At 43.2% G+C, this 19,921-nt stretch overlaps 1 protein-coding gene and 1 pseudogene across 1 annotated transcript; one reads left to right on the forward strand and one right to left on the reverse strand.

Moving 5' to 3' along the window:
- Positions 1-19,921, forward strand: part of LOC110779635 (protein NRT1/ PTR FAMILY 5.5-like) — a 53,762-nt pseudogene that overhangs the window by 23,444 nt on the left and 10,397 nt on the right.
- LOC110774664 (uncharacterized) lies at positions 8,093-10,843 on the reverse strand. The gene is made up of 2 exons (XM_021979225.2): positions 8,938-10,843; positions 8,093-8,850 (listed from the first exon to the last, which is right to left on the reverse strand). Exons 1-2 carry the CDS (start codon positions 9,175-9,177, stop codon positions 8,386-8,388), a joined length of 705 nt encoding a protein of 234 aa, XP_021834917.2. The 5' UTR covers positions 9,178-10,843; the 3' UTR covers positions 8,093-8,385.

The raw sequence follows: 19,921 nt of genomic DNA on the forward strand, positions 1-19,921 counted from the left end.
CACACAGCAACACAACTATCGAAAAGATAACAGTAGAAAGGAGGGTCATCAGCAGAGAGGAGATACCAGAACAGACAGCCGGTAGGGGCATATCAGGTGTACACTCCACTCAACACCGCTAGAGCCACTATCTACGCAGTAAACAAATCAGCAGCATGGAGAAATCCGTTACCGTTGGATGCTCCAGGTAACAATAAGAATTTTTGTGCTTTTCATAATGATCACGGTCATTACACAGAACACTGTAAAGAGTTGAAAGATAACATCGAAAAGTTGGTAAGGAAGGGATACCTGTCCCAGTACAGGGTCCGGCAAGAGGGCCATGGGGGGAATAATAGGCAAGGCAGTTCACATAATCATGCCCCATACATACCTACTCAACCGGGGTATTCACAACCCGCTGGTAGGATTGAACAAGCACCACCACCCCGACAAGAAATCTGGTCATTACCGGAAACGAGTAAAGAGGGGGCTGACAGAGGAAAAAGACCCACTATTTGGGTGATCTCAGGAGGGCCCGTGCATGGAGGTACAGTTAGTGGGGTAGTAAAAAATCTAGAGGAACATCGGCACCTGGTGAGCTACCATAGCGCAAGGAAATGGCCGGAACCACCCCCCTTACCAGTCATCACGTTCACTTCGGAGGATTGTCGCGGCATCATATACCCCCATGATGACCCGTTGGTACTGGAGCTCGATATAGCGAACTTTCCCGTCAAGAGATGTCTGATTGATGGAGGCAGTTCTGCAAACATCATATTCTGGGAGGCTTTCACCCAGTTGAACATAGACCATGGAGAGTTATCAAGGGTAAACTATCCCGTTATCGGATTCTCTGGAGCCAGCGTCTACCCCGAGGGCAATATCCGTTTACCAGTTCAAGTGGGTAGAGGAGTATCAGCCAGGGACTTGTTGGTCGATTTTTTGGTGATTAAGGTACCAGCGGCATACAACGTGATAATTGGTCGACCATTTATCCATGACGCGCAGGCAGTGGTGTCTACATATCACTTGACTACGATATATCTCTCAAATTTGGAAAGAATGGAAAGAGTATATGGCAGCCAAGAGACTGCCAGATCATGCTATCTAACAGCTATAAAAGCACCGAGAAGGATGGTGCCGAAAACCAATCTTACTCGAGAAGTAAATATGCCAGCTAAGAGACAGAGAGGGTGTGAGGGGGTCGAAAAAGCACGAGGCTAATGCATGACCTCGTCCCTCGTGGGCGTGACGTTTGTCAGATCAAGTGTAGTTAGATTTCCTGTGAGTTTACACCCAATCGACTAGTAATATAGGAGTCGCCATTCAGTTTTTAACGACAATGAGAAAAACTGACAAAACCCGGTTATCGTGACATAAAGGGAGTGCAATTATGTTCGACCACGACGGCCATAGGTTCCCTTGTGATCCCTGGTGTGGGGATCGCTCAACGTACACCCGCAGGGCAGAGATTGAGAGTTCGGGGGACTGTAACTACCAAGAGGAGTGCTCATCGATAACTCCAGAGGCAGGTTATCCTTACTAGCTCAGCATAAATAATTGAAGGGACATGCGTTAAACTATTAAACTATTCTGAATTGGTTTTAGCAATATGCAACACATAGCACTAAATCGATCGCGATTATCTTATTTAGATTGATTTAAGGTACCTAGCATGATAATTCAATTGTCCAAGGTATTATCTTATTAGGTGTGATAGATCAATCAAGTTAATAGTTTGACAATTTTATAAAAGGGTGATGAAAGCGATTAAATCATATGAGGGACACATTACAACGCACCCTTGAGAGGTGCGTTATGGTTCTCAGAAAACTAACCACTTGGCTTTGCTATTTCTCCTTTTATTTAACGAATCTCGGGTTTCCAAGCAATGTTCCAGTATTTAGGCTTAATTCATCAGCTATAAGGGACAGGATGCGTTCTGTTCGACTTTTGGGTCGATTGCGACAGAACGCCGGATCAATTTCGCAGCGTGAGGCTAGGCTTAAGGCTAGAGTCAATACTCAGGTTATGGAATTGTGTGTCCCCTTCACGTCGGTTTTGAGGCTGTATTTATAGGAAAAGAGTGTGTGGAAAGATAGATTTTAAGATACGAATCCAAAAAGAATCCGGAAATAAAACGGCCCCGGGTATTTTCAGCGCCCAGACCCAGGCATTGAAAATAGGATCTGGGCCGAGCCTTTTTGTCAGATTTGGAATCTTAAACACGGAGCTTTTGAGACTTATCCGAGTTCCTTAGTGCGTATTAACTTATGACGGAATGCGTCTGGGCCCGTTACGAACTCTAGGTTCGTTAGGAATTTAATTAATACGTAACTCTTATTTTCGAATTATAGCAGGATTAGAATTCCTTTTGCCAATTCTATCTCTTTTAGGACTTATGTTGGAGTGCAACACCTAATTCTGAAACATTTCTATCTTTTATGACTTTGCCACTTTTAACAACTACTTCTTACGGCAGTTACTATTCTTAGCAGGTTTCTATAAATAGTAGTTTTGGCTGAAATGAAAGGGTGATTGAGATTCGTTATTTTATAGGAGATGCGTTGTCAAGTGGAGATTTATGTTCTCATCATCGAACCTTCCCTTTCGGGAATGGGGACAAAAGTAGGTGTCTACAGAGGGGATATGCCAGATAAGAGACAGAGAGGGGATCTCAGTATGGAAAATTTTGACGAAAGGCCTGCCTACATCCCAAGGCCGGCTGCAGATGGAGAAACACGAGAATTTGAGTTGGTAGAAGGGGTTCCGGAGAAAACAGTACGAATAGGTGCTGACATGGAAATAGATCAGCAGATCAATCTTATCGGCCTGTTGCGAGAACATGCAGATGTGTTCGCCTTCTCAGCGGATGAAATGCCTGGTATCAGCCCAGATATTATAGTGCATCGTCTGAATGTCGACAAGTCAGTCAGGCCGGTAAAACAAAAGAAGAGGAATTTCTCCAACGAAAAAAACATTGCAATAAAGGAAGAGGTTGAAAAGTTGCTGGAAGCAGGGTTCATAGAAGCTTGTGACTACCCCGAATGGCTGGCCAACGTGGTCATGGTGAAAAAGTCAAACGGCAGTTGGCGAATGTGCGTAGATTTTACCAACCTGAACGGGGCATGCCCAAGGACTGCTATCCGTTGCCACGAATAGATAGACTGGTAGAATCGACCAGTGGCCACGCTTTGTTGAGTTTCCTAATTGCCTTCTCAAAATCAGTTTGTGTAAGGCCGATAGAAAGAAGGCTGCCTTCATCACGGATACGGGGGTTTACAGTTACAAAGCTATGCCGTTTGGGTTGAAGAATGCAGGAGCCACTTACCAGAAGCTGGTGGATAGTGTATTTGCTTCCCAGAAAGGGAGAAACATAGAAGTATACGTGGATGATTCGATAGTAAAAAGCCGATTGGCCAGCGACCACATTGATGATTTGAGAGAAACTTTCGAAACACTGAGGAAGTTTAGGATGAAGCTAAACCCCAAGAAATGTGTATTCGGAGTCCGATCAGGAAGTTCTTGGGTTTCCTAGTAAGCGAAAGGGGAATTGATGCTAACCCAGATAAGGTAGAAGCAATTATGAATCTACCAGAGCCCGGTTGCATAAAAGACGTGCAAAAGTTGACAGGAAGAATGGCCGCACTGACTCGGTTCATTAGCAAATCAGCAGATAAGTCGTTGCCCTTCTTCAACGTACTAAAGCAAAATAAAAAAATTCAAGTGGGGAGAAACAGAAAAAAGCAGCTTTTGAGGCTGTAAAACGGCACCTGCAAGCCTTACCCACGATAGCGCGACCAGAGGAGGGAGACACGCTGCAACTATACATATCTGCTTCTCAACACACAGTAGCAACAGTACTGCTCATAGAAAAGGATAAAGCCCAGATACCGGTGTACTTTGTCAGCCATATCTTACAAGAAGCAGAAAAGAGATATTCTTTGATAGAAAAGCTGGGATTGGCAGTGCTGATTGCAACCAGAAAACTGAGACCCTATTTTGATGCACACGGAATTGAAGTCCTCACAAACTACCCACTGTAGAGAGCAATGCAAAAAATGGACACATTAGGTAGGCTCCTAAAATGGGCGATTGAATTGTCAGAATTCCACATGGAATATCGGCCCAGAACAGCTATAAAAGCCCAAGCACTGTCTGACTTCATAGTCGAAGCGTCATATCAGGAGGAGGAGTTGGAGGAAGGAAAATGGGAGGTGGCAGTAGACGGCTCTGTTACCAAGTCAGGGGCAGGAGCTGGGGTAATAATTACTTCACCAGAAGGAGACCAGTTCGAGTATGCTATTAAGTTCTCTTTCCAGGCATCAAACAACGAGGCAGAATACGAAGCTGCAATTGCTGGTATACAAATTTGCATGACGGCTGGTGCTCGTAGGGTCATACTCACAACCGACTCACATTTAGTAACCAGTTCTCAGGAGAATATGAAACAAAGGAGGAATCCATGAAACGATACGCCAAAAAATTAAAACAGTCAGTAGCACAGTTGGAAAGTTTCGAAATAAGGTTAGTGCCCCGATCGGAGAACGTGTTGGCAGATTTCCTATCAAAATTGGCCAGCTCAAGTGTTTTGATCAAATCAGTAATGATTGAGGTCATGCATCGAAGGAGTACGGAGGTAGTGGTAAAGGAAGTCATGGTAATCACAAACCAACCTGAATGGTACGACACTATGTGGGCATACAAGAGAGATGGAACACTGCCGATAGAAAAAATGGATGCAAGAAAGCTGGTCAGGAACTCATGTTGGTTCGTAATCATCAGAGGTCAACTCTACAAACGGGGTTTCAGCTTGCCTTTGTTAAGATGCATATCAGCGTATGAATCTGCACGGCTGATAGAAGAAATGCACGAGGGAACTTGTGGGAATCATTTAGGAGGAAAAACCCTTGCACTGGTATGCCAACGGCAGGGATACTACTGGCCGACCATGTTAACAGATGCACAAGAATACGTCAAGAAATGTGAAAAATGCCAAGTGTTCTCGGCCGTCATCAATCGTCCTGCAAACGATCTCATGCCAATCCTAAATCCAATACCATTCGCCCAATGGGGAATGGACATTCTGGGTTCATTCACAACGGCATCCGGGGGAAGAAAAATCTTGATCGTGGCAGTGGATTATTTTACCAAGTGGATAGAAGCAGAACCAGTGGCAAAAATAACCGCGAATCAGATCAAGAAATTCATATGGAAAAATATAATCACCAGGTTTGGATTACCAATGGCAATCGTCATGGACCATGGGGTACAGTTTGATTGCTCGCCAGTACAAAGCTTTTTGGGTCTGTACAACGTTAAGTTTGCCTACTCTTCTGTTTTTCATCCTCAAAGTAACGGGCAGGCAGAAGCTGCCAATAAGCAAATACTAGCAGCAATGAGAAAGAAGCTAGATGATTATAAGGCTGGTTGGGCCGATATGGTTCCAGAAATACTTTGGGGTAATAGAACCACTGTCAAAGAAACAACGGGAGAGAGCCCTTTCCGTATGTGTTTCGGATCAGAAGCAGTGATACCGGCAGAAATGGGATTACCCACATTCAGGATCTAACACTATGAAGAAAATAAGAACGACCCGTTGCTAAGGCAGGAGTTGGATCTCCTACCAGAAATTAGACTCAGAGCAGAGATCAGGTCAGCAGCATACAAACAGCGTATTAGCAAGGCTTACAACAAAAGAGTAAAACACAGGCAGCTGGAAGTAGGAGATTTGGTGTTACGAAGAACTGCAACTACGGGCAAGGCAAAAGTACAAGGGAAACTGACCCCAAACTGGGAGAGACCATATCAGATATGGGAAGAAATCGTACCAGGAGAATTCAGACTGATGGACATGGGAGGAGTAATATTGAAAAATTCGTGGAATGCCAGCGTCCTTTGAAAATTTTATGTGTAAACCATCGATTGTAATCCGTAACCGAAAAGGCCGGTAGAGCCAGGCCTGTTATGGTCCGTGAAATGAAATCGAAGAATTATAAGAAATACGAATCAAACCCTTAAAGTAGGTCAGCAAGGCTACTACCAGCTTGCTGACTCGGGGTGATGTATAAGAAATTTTTTTGATTCAAACCCTTAAAGTAGGTCAGCAAGGCTACTACCAGCTTGCTGACTCGGGGTGATACGAATCAAAACCTTAAGGTAGGTCAGCAAGGCTACTACCAGCTTGCTGACTCGGGGTGATGTATAAGCAAAAATTTTGATTCAAACCCTTAAAGTAGGTCAGCAAGGCTACTACTAGCTTGCTGACTTGGGGTGATGTATAAGCAAAAATTTTGATTCAAACCCTTAAAGTAAGTCAGCAAGGCTACTACCAGCTTGCTGACTCGGGGTGATACGAATCAAACCCTTAAAGTAAGTCAGCTAGGCTACTACCAGCTTGCTGACTCGGGGTGATACAAACGCAAATCAACAAAATAATGACAAGTGTAAAAGTAAGGATAAAAAGCATTACAGGAACAACACAATAATATAAACACAAAAACACAATCAGATAACATAAAATCGACAGCCAACACCAGGATCAACACTTGTTAGCTGCTAAAACGACACTAGGTAAAACGAGCACTACTCAAAATGCCCTTTACCTGTGAGGGGGTCGAAAAAGCACGAGGCTAATGCGTGACCTCGTCCCTCGTGGGTGTGACGATTCTTTTTTATTCAATCAAGTGTAATTGGATTTCCTGTGAGTTTTACACCCAATTGACTAGTAATATAGGAGTCGCCATTCAGTTTTTAACGACAATGAGAAAAACTGACAAAACCCGGTTATCGTAACATAAAGGGAGTGCAATTATGTTTGACCACGACGGCCTTAGGTTCCCTTGTGATCCCTGGTGTGGGGATCTCTCAACATACACCCGCAAGGTAGAGATTGAGGGTTCGGGGGACTGTAACTACCGAGAGGAGTACTCGCTCTTCGATAACTCCAGAGGCAGGATATCCTTACTAGCTCAGCATAAATAATTGAAGGGACATGCGTTAACTATTAAACTAATCTGAGTTGATTTTAGCAATATGCAACATATAATACTAGATCGATCGCGATTATCTGATTTAAATAGCATTCAGGGACCTAGCATGATAATCCAATTTCCCAAAAATATTATATTTGTTAGGCGTGATAGAACAATCAGATTTAGTTAGTTTAACAGTTCATAAAAAGGGCGAGGAAAGCAATTAAATCATCGAAAAGGGACACATTACGACGCACCCTTGAGACGTGCGTCACGGTTCTCAGAAAACTAACCACTTTGACTTTGCTATTTCTCCTTTTTATTTAACGAATCTCAAATTATGGGACGGGATACGTTCTGTTCGATTTATGGATCGATTGCGACAGAACGTGTGAACAATTTCGCAGCGTGAGGCTTAGGCTAGGGGTTGGAGTCAATACTCAGAATATGAATCGTGTGTTGTGTGTGATTTCACGTCGAACTTAGGGGTCTATTTATAGAAAAGAGTTTGTGGAAAGATAGAATTGCAGAGCTCTAATCCACAAAGAATTAGGAAAAAAACACGTACCCAGGTATTTCCAGCGCCCAGTGCTGGGCGTCAAAGATTTCGGCGCCCAGCTCTGGGCGTTGAAAATAGGATCCAGGCAATGTCAGCGCCCAGGGCTTGGCGTTGAAATTGCTGTTTGGGCCGTTTCTTTGTCAGATTCGGATTCCTAGAATCCGGAGTGTTTGAGATTTAATCGAGTATTTCATTGCGTATCAATTTCATGACGGAATGCGTCTGGGCCCGTTACGAACTCTAGGCTCGTTAGGATTTTAATTAATACGTAACTCTTATTTCCGAATCATATTAGGAATAGGATTCTCGCAGTTTTCTATCTCATTTAGGATTTATGTTGGAGTGTAAAACCTAATTCTGACAGGTTTCTATCTTTTATGACTTGCCACTTTTAGAAGCTACCCTTTACGGCAGTTACTATTTTTAGCAGGTTTCCATAAATAGCAGGTTTCGGGTGAAATGAAAAGGGTGATCGAGATTCGTTATTTTATAGGAGATGCGTTGCCAAGTGGAGATTTTATGTTCTCATCATCGAACCTTCCCTTTCGGGAATGGAGACAAAAGTAGGTGTCTACATTACCAAATAAAACGTTTATACAAACAAGTTAAAATATCTCAAGGCAAAAGGTGCCACAAACAGTTGATACCAAAAGGGCGTTACAAACTAGTCATAAAAATAACAACGCCAGATGAATCGCAGGATGACCTAGGTGATGACTGCCCGCATCTTCAATCTTGTGAACGACCCGCTTGGTTGGTACTGGAAGACAACATGGCAGGATCCAGGTAATCTTCTTCCTTCAGTTCGATTGGAGGGTGAGTCAAGGGATCAACATTCTGAATTATCTCCTCAGGGAAGATCTGTGTCTCCTAACCAGTCGGTTTCTTGTGTTTCTCCTCCACAAGAAAAGCATACTCGATATCCGCACAATCCTCTTTGGTAAGGCCGATACCATGAACACCACAACGATGGGTAGCAAACCAACCACCGTTATGGCTATCCGTGATACGCTTGCTATAGGTTTGTGACCGAGAAAAACGCAAGGCACCAACTCGAGCACCGGTTTTGTAAGCAGCTTTGGCCTTCTCATCAGCCTCCTGCAATTTCTCGGACAGCTCTTTGGTCTTGATCTTCTCTGCAGCCAGTTTGTTAGCAACATTCTCCAACTCTTTGTTGCGTCGTTTCACTCTTTCCAGCTCAGTTGACTTCTGCTCCAGGTCACGCTTGGCATCACCCATCAGCTTATCCAAATCAGCATGTTTTTTCTTGAGGGCCTCATTCTCCTCCTGGTAGCAGAGGTATAACTTCACAAGTTCCACTGCAGAGTTGCACGCCTGCGAAAGACAAAGTCCTTAGAAAACACCAAAAATACAAGACAAAAAGAGCAAAACATACCTAAAAGAGTAACACTGGTTACATACCTTATACAAGTCGTTCATATGCTGGGCAGCCGGCGCGTCAATCTCAACTGCAGGATTGTCACGTGGAGTGGCCAAGTTCTTCAAAGCCCTCCAACCCATACAACCACCTCCTTTGCAGTCATCAGTAAGGACTGACTCGCCACGAAGGAGGTCGATTTTGGGGTTCCAGGGTTCATCATGTAGGGGAATACAGTTAAACATAATAACATGTGCGGAACAATCCCCAAAGCCAGGAAACATGTATAAAGCACAGATTAAGCAAACTTACATTCGAAGCGTGTTTTCCACAATAATCTATCAACGAACACGAACAAAGAAGTCCACTTGCTGTTCCTCTACTTGGTTCACCAATACAATCATATCCGTCTTGATTATCGTAGCTTAGACAATCGATCAAGAGATTTGCTTTTGGGATGAACACACTATGGAGGCACAGAGAGAATTAGGGTTCTCTGTTTTCTCCTAGGGTTGTGTGTAATCTGAATTGTGATTGCAGTAAGTTGGAAATTAGGTCATAAGGTTATTTACATAACCTTACTAAACCGACCAAGCCCGTAGGCAAGGCCGGCCAGCAAGCCGTGCGTGCGACAAGCACAGCGCGCTGGGCCATGGGCCTCGCTTGTTGTGGCTGTGTCGCTGCACAGGCCCGCGCGCACACGCACAACCATGCTCGGCCATGGGCCTAGCGCTGCCGTGTTGCCTTGGCCTTTTTCTCGCTCGCCTAGCGCGCCCAGGGGCCTCGAGTGCTTTGCGCACTAGGCTCGTGGGCCGCCCTTCGTATTCGCGTTTAATATATTTTCGATATATTATTTATCGTTTCGTATACGAAGAATCACCGTCGTACGATACGATTTATTCGTTTCGCCTAGCTTACGAATATTCGCGATACGATAAACGATTCCGATGCAAGGTCGTATCGTATAATACGTTTCCAACTTAAATCCCGAAAAGCTATTAAATGAATTTCCGATTCATTTAATCCGGTGATCTGTTACGTGTCATTGGTGTGACCTTGTAGGTTCAGTCAAGAGTAAGTTGTGAGTTCAATATCCATTAGAACTCACTGATCGGTAGCATTGCTCCAGCTAGCTGTTCCGATCACTTGATCTTACTGAATTAATTATTCGCAATTAATCTGAACCTTGGTATTAGACTTAATGCACCTTGGGTGAAGGACATATTTCCTTCAATCTCCCACTTGTCATTCAGACAAGTGTGCATCCACATTCCTTTGTCGCTTAGTGTTACTTACTGAACATAAGGTAAGATCCAAGTCATCCTTATTAGGTCCAGAAGTGTTTCTCGGATTACAGAGTTCAACTGTCAAACTTTTGCAGAAGGTTAAGCCTAACCATTCTGAGCACGGCCATGCATTTTACAGTATCTAACTCTCCGAGAGGCCTTGTTACACAACAACACCATATCCTATCAAAGATAGGAGGACAATCTGTTCTTGCAATCTATGAACACTCACTTTGATTCATAGTACGCCCAATAACTGCTTTTATAGCCTCCTTTTACGGTGCGACGTTTAGCTAGTATCAAAGCGAACTAATTCTCAAACGAGCAGACATAATCGCTCATGTTCTGAGGAACGGTTTCTAATCACCATTAATGAGAACTACCTATGACATGACTTTAATCTCTTAAAGCGTTCTCATGGTCAATCCGATACAAGATCCAATAAGTATCTATGCAAAAGATTCTGACGACCAGTCACTCTATTTCAAGAAACGGAACTAAGTAATCTACTTGCAATCTAATCTTCATTAGTCATTGGTCGTCCACCTTTCAATGACCTGGATTAGGGATCCTTTGTGACTTCAATATTCAAGTTCACTTATGGGTGTTTCTTTGCCAAAGAATCCATCTTGACATCCCATTTGAATGATTTGAATCACATGGACTTATCATTTAATTCTAAACCACAATTAAATGAATATGAAATAATAAATTTCATAAATATGAAATGGTTAAACCAATTGTTTTAAACATAGATCTAACAGATGTTCTAAAACAATACTTAGAAAATCAAAGCCATTCTCCAACATGCTTGATTCCCATGGTTGCTACATGTGCGTTGTGTTTCACTTGTGGCAACGGTTTAGTCAATGGATCCGCGACGTTGTCGTCAGTTCCAACCTTGCAAATCTCGATTTCCTTTCTTTCAACGATCTTTCGAAGTATATGAAATCGCCGCAGTACGTGCTTGGACTTCTGGTGGCTCCTAGGCTCCTTTGCCTGGGCAATGGCTCCGCTATTGTCACAATACAAAGCCACTGGTCCTTTAATGGAGGGGACAACACCAAGTTCTTCGATGAACTTCCGAATCCAAACAGCTTCCTTTGCTGCTTATGAGGCAACAATGTACTCGGCTTCAGTTGTAGAATCCGCAATAGTGCTTTGCTTAGCACTTTTCCAGCTTACTGCTCCGCCGTTGAGGCAGAACACAAACCCAGACTGTGATCTGAAATCATCTCTGTCGATTTGAAAGCTTGCATCCGTATAGCCCTTAACAATCAACTCATCTGTACCACCATAAACCAGAAACTGATCCTTAGTCATTTTCAGGTACTTTAGGATGTTCTTGGCAGCAGTCCAATGCGCCTTACCTGGTTCTGACTGGTACCTGCTCGTTGCACTGAGTGCGAACGAAACATCCGGCCTTGTACAAATCATAGCATACATGATGGATCCAATAGCCGAAGCGTATGGAATTCCACACATCTTCCTACGCTCATCAGATGTTTTGGGACACTGAGTCTTGCTTAGATATACGCTATGTGACATGGGTAGATGGCCCCTCTTGGCTTCCATCATATTGAACCTAGCTAGCACTTTGTCAATGTAAGTGCTTTGGCTTAGTCCAATCATCCTCTTAGATCTATCCCTATAGATCTTGATGCCCAATATGTATTGTGCCTCTCCTAAGTTCTTCATTGAGAAACACTTCCCGAGCCAAGTCTTTACAGACTCCAACATAGGAATGTCGTTTCCAATAAGCAGTATGTCGTCAACATACAAGACTAGGAATGCAATTTTACTCCCACTGACCTTCTTGTATACACAAGATTCGTCCTGATTCTTGATGAAGCCAAACTTATTGACTGCTTCATCGAATCGTTTATTCCAACTCCTTGATGCCTGCTTTAGTCCGTAGATGGACTTCTTAAGCTTGCATACCTTTCCTTGGTTCTTTTGATCGACAAAACCCTCCGGTTGTGTCATGAACACAGTCTCTTCAAGAACACCATTCAAGAAGGCAGTTTTGACATCCATTTGCCATATTTCATAGTCATGAAAAGCGGCAATCGCAAGGATTATCCGAATAGACTTAAGCATCGCGACTGGAGAAAAGGTTTCATCGTAGTCAACGCCGTGAACTTGCCTGTAACTTTTTGCTACCAATCTAGCCTTGTATATATATACAATTCCATCTTTGTCTTTCTTCAATTTGAAGACCCATTTGCATCCGATAGGTGTGAACCCATCCGGCAAATCAACCAAATCCCAGACTTGATTTTCAGACATGGAGTCTATTTCAGATTGCATGGCCTCTAACCATTTAATAGAGCTTGGGCTCGTCATAGTTTGCTTGTAAGTCAAAGGTTCATCACTATCCAACATGAGAACGTCTAAGTTTTCAGTCAAGAGGACGCCTGTCCATCTGTCCGGCTGAAAAATAGTTCTATTTGACCTACGAGGGGCAACAACGTTTTGAGGAACTACTCCCACTGGCTCTTCTAAAGACCTTGGAGGTTCATCAACTTGAACTGCTTCTAAAGAGTTCTGAGTTCGTTGTTCGTCTCGAATCTCTTCGAGGTCTATTATTCTCCCACTTGTCAATTTGGAAATATGATTTCTTTCCAAAAAGACACCGTCACGAGCAACGAATACCTTGTTGTCTGACTTGTTGTAGAAGTAATACCCCATAGTTTCCTTTGGATACCCAACAAAGAAACATTTGTCAGATTTAGGTTGTAGCTTGTATGAAATTAATCGCTTGACATATGCTTCGCAACCCCAAATCTTCAGAAAAGACAACTTTGGAAGTTTCCCAGTCCATAATTCGTATGGAGTCTTTTCAACAGCTTTTGACGGAGCACGATTCAGTGTGAGTGCTGCAGTTTGCAACGCATGTCCCCAGAACTATAAAGGAAGTTCAGCCTGACCCATCATTGACCTGACCATATCGAGTAAGGTCCTGTTTCTCCGTTCCGACACTCCATTCCATTGAGGTGTCCCCGGAGCAGTCAATTCAGAAAGAACACCGCATTCTTTTAGATGGTCATCAAACTCGTGGCTAGGATATTCACCTCCTCAATCCGATCTTAGAGCTTTGATTTTCTTGCCATGTTGATTCTCTACTTCATTTTGAAATTCTCGGAATTTCTCAAACGATTCAGACTTGTGCTTCATTAAGTAAATATAGCCATATCTACTGAAGTCGTCCGTAAACGTTATGAAATAGCTGAACTCACCTCTAGCTTTCGTACTCATAGGCCCACATACGTCCGTATGTATTAGCCCTAGTAGTTCGCTTGCTCTTTCTACCACCTTAGAGAAAGGTTGCTTTGTCATTTTGCCAAGTAAACAAGATTCGCATTGATCAATCTTCTCTAAGTCGAATGATTCTAGAATTCCTTTCCGTTGAAGTAATTTCATGCGCTTTATGTTTATATGGCCTAATCGACAATGCCACAGAAATTTGAGATTCGAATCACCAGTTTTAGCCTTTTTGGTATTTATGTTATAAATGTGTTTGCTCGTATCTAGCACGTAAAGACCGTTTTCTTGTTGTGCTGAACCATAAAACATTCCATTCAAAGCAAAAGAACAACTATTGTCTTTAAATTGAAAACTAAAACCTTTAGAATCCAAACTTGAAACGGAAATGATGTTTCTGGTGATACTAGGAACATAGTAACAGTATTCTAGTTCCAAAACAAACCCACTAGGCAAAGAAATAAAATAAGATCCTACGGCTAATGCAGCAATCCGTGCTCCATTTTCCACGCGTAGATCCATCTCGCCTTTATCCAGCTTTCTACTTCTCCTTAGTCCCTGTGGATTGGAACATAAGTGTGAGCCACAACCAGTATCTAATACCCAAGAAGTAGAATTAGCTAGATTACAATGTATAACATACATACCTGAAGGAGAAGTAACGTTTCCGTCCTTCTTCTCTTCCTTTAGTTTGGGGCAATCTCGCCTGTAATGACCAATTTCATTACAATTGAAGCATTGCGATGTAGACGGAGAACGATCCTTCTTCATCTTCTTCTTGGATAGCGCCACTTGCCTTCCTGAAGTAGATGGAGATGCACCCTTGCTTTGGATCTTCCCCGGAACCTTTTTCTTGATTTTCTTACTCTTTACTTTTAGTGATGCTTGCTTATCACTTACAAGGTCCAATTCGTACTGATGAAGCAAGTAAATTAGTTCACTAAGAGTATTCTCCCTTTTCTTGGAAAAATAGAGTAGTTTGAATTTCTTATAACCAGGGTGAAGAGAATTCAAAAGTATTCCCGCAGCTGCAGAATCTGGGAATGGATCACCAAGTAACTCAAGCCGATTGAGAAGCCCAACCATTTTCTTTGTATGAGTTCTGATTGGTGTCCGTTCTGTCATTTCAAGATCAATGACCCTTTCCCCTTGCTTTTTGTCTTTCGACGTCAAAGCAACAACCCAGTGGTGCGTTAAGCTTTATATCCTCAAATGAATTTACCAATTCAAAAATATTTTGGTCGACATGTTGACCACTATGTTGGAATCTACCACGACATATATCCCTAAGATGCCTTAGGAGTGCCCATGGCTCGTATGCAACGAACCTTGCACTCCAATCATTGGGGATAGAGCCAAGAATAAGATCCATCACTAGCGAAACGTGGCTTGCCCACATATAGTGCTTTTCCGGAGTCATATCCTTTGAGTAATAGCTGGGGATGGGATGGTCAACTACATATTCAATGTTGTTCCACCTGAGGACTTGCCGAAGCTTCCTCTCCCAATCAAGAAAGTTTGATAGGTTCAATTTTACATCCAGAATTTCAGTTACTTTGAGTTGTGTTTTGATTGCGGCCATTTTGATTACTACAATCGAAAAGAATTTGCAATAAATAACCATTCATACAATTCAATAACTTTGAAATAAAAGCAAAACATGCAATCATTAAAGCTATTAAAACATTTCATTCATGCAAAAAGCAAAAACATGGTCCGAAATGAATGAAACGATTCCAAGACCCCAAAAGTCCTAAATCCTTAAGCAGCTTTAGCATGTCTTAAGTATTTTAAGATTTTAGGTAAGCAAAACCTATTGCTAGTGATCTCCAAATTACTCTTGGTTAATAAATTAATGCCATAATTTATCCCATTGCCACAACTTAATGCCATTGTTGTTTGAGTTATAACCATAATCAACGTGCTCCTTTAGGACGCCTTACCATCTAAGTCAACTAAAATAGCACCTCGCTTTAGCGTAAACCTACTATCTTAGATCCCTAGATTTTTGTAAGTGTTGATTTGGAAGGCAATTTTTAAAACTCAATATTACTTGGACCTAGTTGTTTCTATGTTGGTTCGATTATTTAGTGAACTTAAAAGTAATCGATTCATAGGAAACAACCTGTTCATGCAAAGCATACATACATCCATACATTCACGCATAATATATATATTAAATTGCATAAACAATTGGTGATCTAGTATGGCCCAAAACTTCTTGTCTTGAAGCATCCAATCTTCATCACCTCCTTGTTAGCTTGGCATCGTCTTGAGTCTTCGTTCAAATGCTAACTTAAAGTTCTAAACTAGAAATACTTGAAAATAATAAATTACATCAAAATTTCCATGGTACGCAGACCATATTTAAACTTTACATTCAAAGATAGAACGGTGCGCAGACCGTATTTAACTATCCTAAATTTGGCCATACTAGTCACTTGGAGTACCTGCATTGCATAAAATATATATTCTATGCATTCACCCATTCGTGTGCTAAAACGAATGGCCCATGTTAATATGCAAGTATTTACGTGAATTAATTAAAATTCACGTTCACATAAACGCGTCCTAAAAGATTAATCAATTTCCAAATTATTAATCCTTAGACTTTATTCTAATTAAAATTGAATTTAATTAAAATAATGCGACCTACGAAATAATTAAAATAATTATTTCATTTTAATTTCATTTAGTGGCTCCCACTCAAACCAATAATTATTCCGGATAATTAATTATGAAATATTAAATTAAAACTCGCGGCCCGGCCCAAGCAAATAAAATATTAAATTAAAAATTCCGTTAGCCCAAATTAATGCAAATACACGAAGCACAACTAATTAAACGATTAATTTTTTTTAATCAAACGGCCTAGGCTTGCGCCCAGCCCGTCGTGCGAGAGGCCCAAGAGCACACGAGCATTGCCCGCGCGCGCCCAGCCCATCGCACCGCATAGCATGCCATCGCTCGCCCATCGCTCGCACGCCATGCCTCGCCCACACGCGTCGTGCGCCATGCCTTGCGCATGCGCATCGCGTACCCGCAGCCTAGCTGCCCTGCGTTGCGTGTGTGTTGTGCATCGTGGGCGCTCGACGTCGCAAGCATCGCGCTTCGCTTTGTCGCAGCCCCGCAGGCATCGCCCGCCCCTGCCTTGCCTAGCGCGCACGAGGCACGCAGCTCGTGCTGTTGCCCGTGTCGCATGGCACGGCTCGCATAACGGCCTCGTATGGCTCGACGAGCCATACTTCCATCATGCCTATGTTCGTGTTTTTGGTTCGTAAAGCGGATCAACCTAATTAAAATTAAATTTTAATTCACGAACTTGCATTAATTTTATTTTTCAAAAAGTTACTGTTGTGGGAACTTTTACGGTGCTGACGTGGCACGCGCTCCTCGGAGGTATCAAGTATGACCTGGCACGAACTTCTGGCAACCTGCAAAACAAGAATATTCCCGTAGGAATATTCCCTCCGATGCTTAAGTAAGTATAAGCTAGAGAGATAAGTAATTTGTAGAGAGGAGGCAGAGCAAAGATAAGTTTGTTGTTGTTGGGCAAGAATTGAATGCCCTTTTACCTAGGGATCTGCACTATTTATAGTGCTAGGTTTTTCTCGGGAACTGGTCCTGCATGATTGAGTGTTTACGCAAGATTGGGACACTGTCCTGCACTGGTTCTGGAGGCTTGTTTAGGCCCAATGGGGACCTCTTAATCGTTTGGGCCTGGGCCCTGTGAAGTTTGAGAAATGCCCGTAGGCAAGCTTTTGGGCTCTTTCTTCTGGGCTTTGATAGTGCAGTCAGGTGGCATTCTTTTAGGACACATCATTTGCCCCTCAAGGAGGATTCCCCTTGTCACTGTGGGGTAGGCTGCTTGATCGGAAGGAGCGCCACGTGTGAGGGCTTTTCAGAGATTAGATTTTCCTTTTAAAGCTTCAATTCCTCTTTCATTTTTCTTTTGTTACTTCAGAGCGATTTTTTCTTTAGAGAGAGAAAGTAAATTTCGTCCTGCCAAAGATCTGTTGGTGCGTGTGCTTGAGTGTTCTTGGATTTGCTGTCCAGTGTTCTTGAGGGTTTAGAGGATTTGCCAAGACTTCTCATTAGTTTGATCATTTTCTGGTAAGTTTTCTATCAATACCTTGTTGTTTGTATGCTTGTGGGACCTCTCTCGTTTATTGTTTATAGTATTCTGTGGAGGCGTCTTGGGGGTTATGACACCTATCCCTTTCATTCTTTGCTAAAGTCAGACGTCCTGTCCCTTATGCAGGACGGCATGGCTCGAATTAGACAGACAACTAACGTGCGTGCATGGGCTGCACCGCGAGAGGGGGACGATAGGGTTCCTTTTTCAAACCCGTCCCAAGGAAGTAGGAGTGGAGTCCATTCTTCCCATAATACAGGAGACGGGGCCATTAGAACAGCACATTCTCCTAGGAGAAGGAAGAATGTGGCTTCCCGTCCCCGCGTTCCACGCGAGGATTTTGAAGATGACTCCTCTAGCTCCTCAGACGAGGAGTTTGCAAAAAATCTTCCTCCTATGGTCCGGGGGAAGGAAGACGTCAATCTGTTTCTGTCGGATATCTTTCCCAGCATGAAATGGCTGCGGTACCTGAGGGAGCAGGGACGTGACTTTGAGCGTTTTTTGCTCTTGCCCCCAGGTTTTAGCCTTAGGAGCCCTCAACCTCATGACTCCGTGGACCAACTCTCCCAAGGAGAGGTAGCCGTTTATACTGCTGCCTTTAGGTTGGGCCTTAGATTTCCATTGCACCCCTTTGTGATGGACGTTTTAGAGGGGTATGACATTGGCCTTGCTCAATTGACGCCCAACTCATGGGCAAATGTTTTTGGTTTTATCGCCAAGTGTGCTTTGAGCGGCGTCACCCCTTCCTTTCCTGCTTTCCTTCGTCTCGTAGTTATTGCCCCTTCCTCTCGTTCTCCCCAGGGGTGGTTCACCCTTTACAGCCGTCGGGGATATAAGACGGTGGTGGGTAAGACCTCTAGTTGGGTTTGGTGGAGGAAGAAGTGGTATGTTGTCCGAATGGAAGACCTTTCTCTTTCCAGACGTCTTTCTCGGTGGAACCATCGGCCCCGCTATTTTTCTAGAGCTGACGCCTACCCTCGCCTCTCGTCCAGGGAGTGGGGACTAGTGAAGCCCTTGTTCCAGGCTGAGATGTATCGGCTGTCGTCAAAAAGCCATGCCTGGGTGCCTAATGCTTGGCTTCCCCATGTCGGCCAGTTCACCAATATAGTCTTTCTTTCGGCCGTTGGTCTTTGTTCCTATTTGAGTAGAGGTAGTTCCCCAGTAGATTTTTAAACATTTTGTTTTTTTTTTTTTTTTTTATCTCTCTCTTTTTTTTTTTTACTAACCCTTGGCTTTGTAGGTTCTGCCATGGATCGCTTATCTCCCGAAGACAAGGGTGTAGTGGAAGTACCCGCTTGGCTGTCCGAGGTATATACCGAGGACATTCTCAAGGCCGTGGAGGCCAAGAAGAAGGACTCCTCCAAGAAGTCCAGTGAGGGTGCCTCTGGCGACGTTGCCAAGGTAATATATATATATATATATATATATATATATATATATATATATATATATATATATATATATATATATATATATATATATATATATATATATATATATATATATATATTTATTATTTTTGGTCATGATTTGGTCGCTGATTTCCTTTATCTTTAGCACCCTACCTTGCCGGCTACGAAGAAGCGTCCGGCATCTTCGACGGAGGCTCCTAAGCCAAAACGGCCTTTCTTTAAGAAGATGGGTCCGGTCGACGCTGTCACCAAGCCGCCGGTACCAAAACCGTCCGCTCCCAGGTGGACACCGAAATGGATGGTACTGTCGGAGCAGCTGCTGACGAAGTAGCAGTCGATCAGACTGCGGCGGCTGACGCCACCACTTTGTCCAGAGAGGACAAGGGCAAAGGCAAGGAGACTGAGGCTCCTTCTACTGATAATGCCTCTACTCCTCCTGCAGCTTCGCCAATTGGTTAGCATCTCTGTACTTTAAATCTATGATATCAGGTTTGGATTTTCACGATGTTTGTTAATCTTGGTGTTTGATTCAGTTGAGATGTTCAAGCGGATGCGTCGGGCCGAGGTGGCGAGCATCCCTCCTTCTGCCGGTTTTAGCTCAGAGGCGAAGGATAAGATCCTTGCCGATGTGTATGCGGCCATCCCTGAGGAATACGTGAGGTCACTCCCCGGGATTGACTTGGGATTCTTTGGGTCCATTCAGTCTCTCGTCCTTGATGTGAGATACTTACCCCTTGATTTCTGTGATTATGATTATATGTGTACGCTATTTTTAATTCTATATTGTCTTTTGGCAGCTTTTCATTCGCTGTGCTGAGAGTAGGAACTACCGCTTTGATATGCACAATGAGATGCTCAAGCACAAGCACCAGATCGAGAATCATGAGCAATATGCTGAGAAGACGGCCAGGTTGATCAACTTGGACGCGGA

This window comes from Spinacia oleracea, chromosome 2 (assembly GCF_020520425.1).
Source record: "Spinacia oleracea cultivar Varoflay chromosome 2, BTI_SOV_V1, whole genome shotgun sequence".
NCBI lineage: Eukaryota > Viridiplantae > Streptophyta > Magnoliopsida > Caryophyllales > Amaranthaceae > Spinacia > Spinacia oleracea.

Excerpts from the sequence above, each read along its gene's own strand:
- LOC110774664 (XM_021979225.2), bottom strand. The coding sequence starts at position 9,177 with ATGTTTCCTGGCTTTGGGGATTGTTCCGCACATGTTATTATGTTTAAC. Across the intron at positions 8,851-8,937 it reads ATATGAACGACTTGTATAAG|GCGTGCAACTCTGCAGTGGA; the intron begins GTATGTAACCAG and ends TGTCTTTCGCAG.